Here is a 7500-nt window from a genome sequence, read left to right on the forward strand (position 1 = left end):
TCTCGTATATATAAATGACATGCCAGAGGAGTGAACAGCTACATAAATCTGTTTGCGGACGATGCGAAACTGTGCAGAGTCATTAAACAAAAAGAGGATTGTGAAATACTACAGGAAGACTTAAACAAGATCTGGAAATGGAGCAAAAAATGGGAGATGGAATTCAATGTGGACAAAAGCCATGTCATGGAAATGGGAAAAAGTGAAAGACGACCAGTGGGAATCTATAAGATGGGAGATGGAGTAGAACTAGAAAAAGTAAAAAAGGAAAAGGACTTGGGAGTGACAATGGAAGAAAATAATCAACCGGTTAGCCATATTGATAGAATTTTCAGAGAGACGTATAATTTGCTAAGGAATATTGGAGTAGCATTTCACTATATGGACAAGGAAATGATGAAGAAATTGATAAGTACTAAAATAAGACCTAGATTGGAATATGCAGGAGTTGTGTGGACTCCCCATAAAAAGAAACACATAAGAAAATTAGAGAGACTACAAAAATGGCTACAAGAATGGTTCCAGAATTTAAAGGGATGGCATATGAGGAGAGACTAAAGGCAATGGATCTACCAACCTTGGAGCAGAGAAGAGAGAGAGGATCTGATACAAGTTTATAAATTGATTAACGGAATGGATGAAGTGGATAATGAGAAACTGATCCTGAGAGAAGAATATGACTTTAGAAGCACAAGATCGCATAGTAAGAAACTAAGGAAGGGACGATGTCTGAGAGATGTTAAAAAATTTAGTTTCCCACAAAGATGTGTTGAGATTTGGAACAGTTTGAGTGAGGAAGTGGTATCAGCAGAGAGTGTACATAGTTTTAAAGAAAAATTGGATAAGTGTAGATATGGAGACGGGACCACACGAGCATAAACTAGGTAAATACAACTAGGTAAATACACACAAGCATAACATGAAGACCTGTATACACTACTGTTTAAAAATGATAAACGCACCCAAAAGATGAGTAGCTATGACATGCACTGTTTTGTATGTTTCTCTCATAAGATTCCCTCATGATTTCTTTGAGGAGAATTTGAGATACAGTCATAAGGTGAAAAAATATTCCACAAGGGCTAGGAGGAGCAGGATGGCCACTCTTATCATGTAATGGTGGGTGATCTACGGCCACATGAAACACTTAAGCCTTTCAATGAACCTGTGAAATACTAATTCATCTTATGAGAGACTTTCATATCTAATGCAAAATACAAGGGTATGACAATAATGTAAACTTCATAAACTTTAATTATGATTACAAGAATACATTTACTATTCCTCTTCCTCCTCCTCCTCCTCCTCCACCTCCTCCTCTTCCTCCAACTCCTCATCTTTCTCATCCTCAATCTCCTTCCCATTAACATCTTGCAGATGCTCAAATTTGCCATCCAGTCTGTTCCAACACCACTCCATCTGCAGTTGAAAGTATGCCATTTCCTTGCCCAGCAGTTTCTGTGGGGGAGACATAGGAACACTCAGAAAGAAACTCTTCCTTATGAAACAAATACTAAGAAAAGTATTCTTAGAGAGAGAGAGAGAGAGAGAGAGAGAGAGAGAGAGAGAGAGAGAGAGAGAGAGAGAGAGAGAGAGAGAGAGAGCACACTGTCATCATCAGTCTAAACTTTATGCTTCTACACTGATGATCATAATTGGGCATGATAACAAAAAAAAAGTATCAAAATAACTGATAGATTGATAGCAACAACTTTTATCAGCAATAATTGACAATTGATACTGGTGATGAACTTACTGCTTGGTAACTGATAACCAATAAATTGATAAATCCAAATTTTCAATACTTCTGATAATAATGCTATTTTAAACAAGGTGCTGGATCATTAGTTGTCAGTACAGTAAACTGGGAGTAAACCTGTAATGATGACAGGTTAGTATGCAATGATGACACACACTAAACTGATATAAATATGCCACGTAGTAAGTTATTTAACACATGCAAAGCAAAAGGCCTCACCAGAATGCTGGCCTGGGAAGGAGTGAGTTGCCTGCCTTCCTCACACACTACAAAGTCCTGCATGAGCTCTGGTACACCCCGCTCCAGCCTGGTAGGCATTCCCAGCTTGCGCAGATGAGGTTCAATAGCATGAGAAAATTGGGGAAGGAGCCCTTTCTTCAGCTCAACAGTTTCGGAAGCTACATCTCCAGCATGGGGTGGTACAGGATACCTCCTATTTTCAAAGTATCTGTAAAAGATGAGGGTGTATATTTGATCAGACTCACTGTAATACATTAATCATAACACTTTATAGGTACACCAGATCATGCATTTTTCACCTTTCAGGATTTCACTTCTGCTATACTTCAATTTATTTATAACTTACTGGTCATCTATCATATTACCTATTTTCTTTCTGCTATGCCACATATCTGCCATAATCTTGTGCATTTTGATACATAGTTATGAAAGTGCCAACTCTTTCCTTGATCATTCTCTAACAATGCATTATGTGATGTGTTTCTAGGGAAATAGTGATCATCAGGTGCATTTCTAGAGGTAAACATAAGAAAACTTGGAATATGTGCTTCTCAAATAAACATAATAATAAATCATTCAGTTTGTGGGAATATAGAAATGTATGTCTCATAAGAAGAGAATTCCTTATATTTCCCAAAACCAAAGCATGAACTACAGCACTCACTTCATAACTTCATCCTTGGAGGCATTTGTGAAGAGTAAGCCACACTGACCCACCAGTCGCTGGGAGATCTTGTGCAGATTTTCTTGAATCTCTTCTTCTGGAGTTCGCCCCAGTGCTAGGGCCATTACCTTGTTCTTGCCAAGGAAGAATCTGAAATCATACATACTACATTAAAATTCTGTGTATAACACTGTACAGGCAACCCCTGCTTAACAAACGGGTTACGTTCCTAAAAAAACGTTCGTTGCGTGAATTTTCATTAAGCGAACCAATTATAACAAGTTTGACCCCTGACTTGAACTTTCATTGAGAGTAAACAAAGTGAGAGTGCATCAAAGTACAGTGAAAGGTTTAATGAAAGTAAAAATTATGAAGTTAAACATTTAAGCAGTTTAATTTAAGACTAAGTCATTATAATGTACACTAATGTGCAAGACTGGTTGCAGGGTGTTTTGGTGGTATGTTGAGCGAGGGAAGACGAGCTGCTGCTGGACACTGTTGTTGTTTTGAACTAAGAGCGGGGAAGGGTAGAGGAGTGAGTGGTGCGCGTTTTGTCCATGAGAGGTGCTGGTGTATTCAAAAGCTTGTCGGCTTAGGTGATATGGCGAGGCTTTCAAACTTGGAAAAAATTACCAGGATAAAATTTTGTTAAAGCGAGTTTAGTGTTCGTTATACGAGCAGATGGTAGTAAAAGACGTTCGTTGTAGTGAAATTTCATTGTGTGAACGTTTGTTAATCGGGGATTGCCTGTATTTTGCCAGAGGCCTATCTGTTTCCTGCCTGTACAATTAGCTATCTCGACATTTCAGTTAATGTTGAAACTGTGCTAATCACTTTCTGGTACTAATGGTCAGGTACTATATATAATCCAGCCATAGGAATTACTGTACCTGAGTGTAAGTTTCATGCAGTGTTCACAGAGAAAGCACGCCTGAGTTATACCATGGATAGGAAAACCTTCTAGTCTGTTATAAAGACATATGATGCTGGAAGGTGATTGTTGGATGGAATCAAGGCTTTCATCTAGATGCAAATGTGTATGAGTGTTAGAGCATAGGGAGCACTATCTTTTCCCTTGCACAAGAACATGGTCATGCATTTCACTGTCAAGATCACACATGATAGGAGGTAACTTCTCTTCTCAGGGATCTTGAGGATTGAGCAAATACTGCTATGCCTCAACATACACAAACATTATCAAGTAATATCTCTGGATGATAAAAATCCACACCATTCCCAACATTTCCTTACAAACATCCAAGAAAATTTTATATGGATTTTTACAATACAATTTCTTTTAGCAAATCTCCCTGAAAACCAATTTGCTTCTTATAAGGCCAATGTGTTACTGGCAGGAGAAGGTTTAGATACTGGACTAATAACTGACAAGTCTGTCTTACACACCTGTTTCCCACACTTACCTGTATGAATTAAGTATGTTTTAGATTCAATTCAACAATCATTACTTTCCACATAAAAAAATTAGTTTTGAAAATACAATATACAACTGCATCTATCTTCATTAAGTCTATTCTATCTTATTGCATTATAAAAAAAAAAAAAAAGGCAGAAGGTGCAGGGGATGTGTTCTACAAACCATCATTTTAGACGCAAGTCCAGCTATGATGTGCTCAAACCTTATGATGAAGTCATAAGTGTTATAGCTGTTATAGCAGCACCAATGAGCATCATGACTCTTGTGGGAACACAGCCGTATATACCATAACATGATCCCCAATAGTTTTTAATAATAATTTAATGATGAATATCAGTAATGATTACTAATGTTCTTGTTTGATGCAATGATCTATTATTATAAATAACTGACGGGAGGAGTACGATCAGTTTTCCCCAAATTCAAACAAACCTTGCACCACGCGGCCTGCATGTGTTGGGCTGTCGAGCGTAATCTTCTATTTATTGAGTTTTTCTTGTTTAGATACACTGTCTAACTATTACTAAAGTAGTAATATGATTTCAAAATACTTAGATCAATGACAATTATGTTAAGAACCTATTTCTTTCTATATACTTAAAGTTGACAAAGTGTGAGCCTTATGAGAATCAGTGAGTAGTGACAGCGTGAGAGCTAACTATAACTATGTAGAAAACAGCCTCAGGCATACAGGGAAACAACTGTCACACACATACTTACATCACATGGTATGAAAACACTGAAGCAGTTTACATCCTTACATAACTAATCTAAGAGTGATTCACATCAATAAATAACCGGCATCATCAAATTCACATCACTGTTTACAATTTACCAACTACTCTAATCAAGTTTTCTTTTACTTCCTCATCTTCATACCTCTGGTATACCACACAAAAATATATCTAAAAGCTGTGGGGAAAGATGATAAGATTTACAATAGATAAAAGTTTCACATACTTGCTGTGGCTCCATTCAATTCGTATTTCCTTTAGTTTATTTGTCTTGATGTGTTGTGAGGAAAAGACAAACACTCTCGCATAAAGATCGATACATTTTCGTATCTCCTCCACAAGATTCTGCTTGAAGTTCAGTCCTTTCTTCCTTGTCTGAGTTAGGGAAACTGTCAAATTCAACAGAATATTAGACAAACTAAAAAACAAAAGTTGTAATGCTGGAAATAAGAAAATAAAACTCCAGATTATCCGTAACAGTACAATAATGGGCTTAAAAATCAAATGATCAAAGGTTGGCTTCAAATTACAACATTATTCCTAATATTTTCAAGGATAATGCATTTTTCCAGCAGCTTTTGACAAATTCATGTACCCTTGTTCCTAGGATGATTAATTACATGCAAAAAAATATATATACATGAACATTTAATTTTTCTCAAATTTCAAGACTGAAATTATATATGAAGCCCCAGAACCATAGAGACTCAAATACCACATTTTAGGTGATGATTAATGGGATGTCAGAAGTCATTAGAAAATGACTTAGTAATGATGGTAAAACAAAGGATTAACTGGTGGCAATTGTTAGTCAAAAGAAAAGATTGTGTATGAACAGTCTGTATTAACTCTTAGTGTTATTGTTCATCCACTAAAAAAGAGTTGAAGATTGGAGGGAGGGTATTGTTCTTCATCATTCTCCATCAGGTTGTCATCATAGTCACTGTCACCTGTCCCCATCATCCCTTATGCTGCAGAGCATCTTGCTGTGCCAAGACATCCCAGTACTGGGATTTGGTATGAATAATGAAGGGCAGGAACTCCTTGATGTAGACAGCAGCGTGGTGATTCGTCCAGGGTGACGTATTTCTTATGGGAAAAAAAAATCACTGACTGGACAAGAGATGGCTATCGACTGTGTGCCATATGCTCTCACTGGCTGGCTGACTCCTGCTAACTTTGAGACTGGCCAGTTCTAAATTGACATGCCACTAGGCTTAACCACCAAACACGACACATGCTCCATGACAAGGTTGTGAGTTCACTGGCTTCTACAAGACTTTAAATCTTAATGAAGTTGGAAAACAGTGTGGCAAACAAAAGAGCCAGACAAAGGAAGAGTTGCCAATTACATAGATATGAACACCTTGAAAACCAGGGAGGCAAAGCTTGAGCCCTTATGGTTCCAAGACCCTTATATATGTAGGATGAAGGAGAAGCATGGTGGATGGGGAAAGGGAAGGGAATGTGGATATTGAGGGGAGCGGAAGAAGGCAAGATTCACATCAAAGCCAGTTCTAGGAAATGACAGCTGCTATGGAAAAAAGATAATACATGTTGCTTTTGTTAGTATTATAGATACAAAAGCTGTTTCATCAAGTAAGAAGCAGTCCATACATACACAAACTTTGTTATCAATATGATATGGAAATTTTTTTTCATATGTAAAAAAAAAAAAAAAAAAAAAAAAAAAGTGGGGGAATGGGGAGGGTCAGGGTTGGAATGGGATTTCTTTAATGCCAACCCAGACAGCACCACATTTGTCATGGGAATGTTAACCAATCAATGTTGGTGGAAACTTACTCTTTTTATCACGCTTAGACTTAGGCATATTTGTTTTGTTGCCGTAGTGTTAATGGAGAGAGAAGAAGACAGGTGATGGCTGCCTTGTTGACTGTTGGATGAACCAGTCCTGCTGGAATAGTGTGATGGACCACAAGAGTAAATCTGAAAAGAAGGCATTACATTATTCTGGGAATTAAGGAATATATCTTTGCCTATCTATTTCAAGATAATTATCCGCTATTTTGGGCAAAAATGTAGATTAAGTTTTTTTCTTATTTGCAATTTACAGTGAAGGAATCAGCAGTGAAATTGAATTGAACTGATTGCTTTTATGGATATAACCTTAATTAAGTTACTAAATTAAAGGTCACAATAGAAAGGCCTGGCTGTTCTTGTTGTGACGATGGCCCCTTTCTTGATCTTGCCAGTAGTATGCTAACCTAATCTAACTAAACTAGTAAATATGAAAGGGTAACAGCAGCAGTAGTGGTGCTCCCTACCTATTTTTGGTAGTACGAGGCAATATTTGGCTCTATTTTAGCCCTCCCATCCCAGAAACTCCACCTTCCCACCAGGTCCCCAACATTGCACGGAGCAGGAGCCAAGAACGTAACATTAAAATAGGAATGTGCAATGCTTCTTGGTATTTAGTTTATCCTGTGACTCCTCACACTGATGCAGAAAATGTTGAATAAAAATAATATCAAATTAACATAAGCATTTCCATTTGAGAATGGCTTTGAGTTAATTAAATTTATTGATTTAATTACTTGAAGGACTGGCTCCTAACGTGGGGCCAGGGCCATTTCTAGCTTTGTGGGGGCCCTAGGCAAGATGCTGTTTGGGGGCCCTAGATTTAAATTTTTCATCAGAGCCCCTGTGT

General features: G+C 37.5%; 1 protein-coding gene across 2 annotated transcripts in view; it reads right to left on the reverse strand.

Moving 5' to 3' along the window:
• Window positions 1-1236: 1236 nt before the first annotated feature.
• The window catches only part of LOC123506895 (mRNA turnover protein 4 homolog), a 9053-nt gene continuing 2789 nt past the window's right edge, over window positions 1237-7500 (reverse strand). For both annotated transcript variants that reach the window (XM_045259276.1, XM_045259277.1), the window contains exons 2-6: window positions 6636-6779; window positions 5059-5221; window positions 2664-2813; window positions 1979-2207; window positions 1237-1458 (exon numbers count right to left, since the gene is read on the reverse strand). In XM_045259276.1, the coding sequence (XP_045115211.1) occupies window positions 1279-1458; window positions 1979-2207; window positions 2664-2813; window positions 5059-5221; window positions 6636-6663 (750 nt within the window). In that variant the 5' untranslated portion in view covers window positions 6664-6779 and the 3' untranslated portion in view covers window positions 1237-1278. The remainder of the gene's footprint in view (window positions 1459-1978; window positions 2208-2663; window positions 2814-5058; window positions 5222-6635; window positions 6780-7500) is intronic.

The sequence above is a fragment of the Portunus trituberculatus genome, chromosome 21, assembly GCF_017591435.1.
Source record: "Portunus trituberculatus isolate SZX2019 chromosome 21, ASM1759143v1, whole genome shotgun sequence".
Classification (NCBI taxonomy): Eukaryota; Metazoa; Arthropoda; class Malacostraca; order Decapoda; family Portunidae; genus Portunus; species Portunus trituberculatus.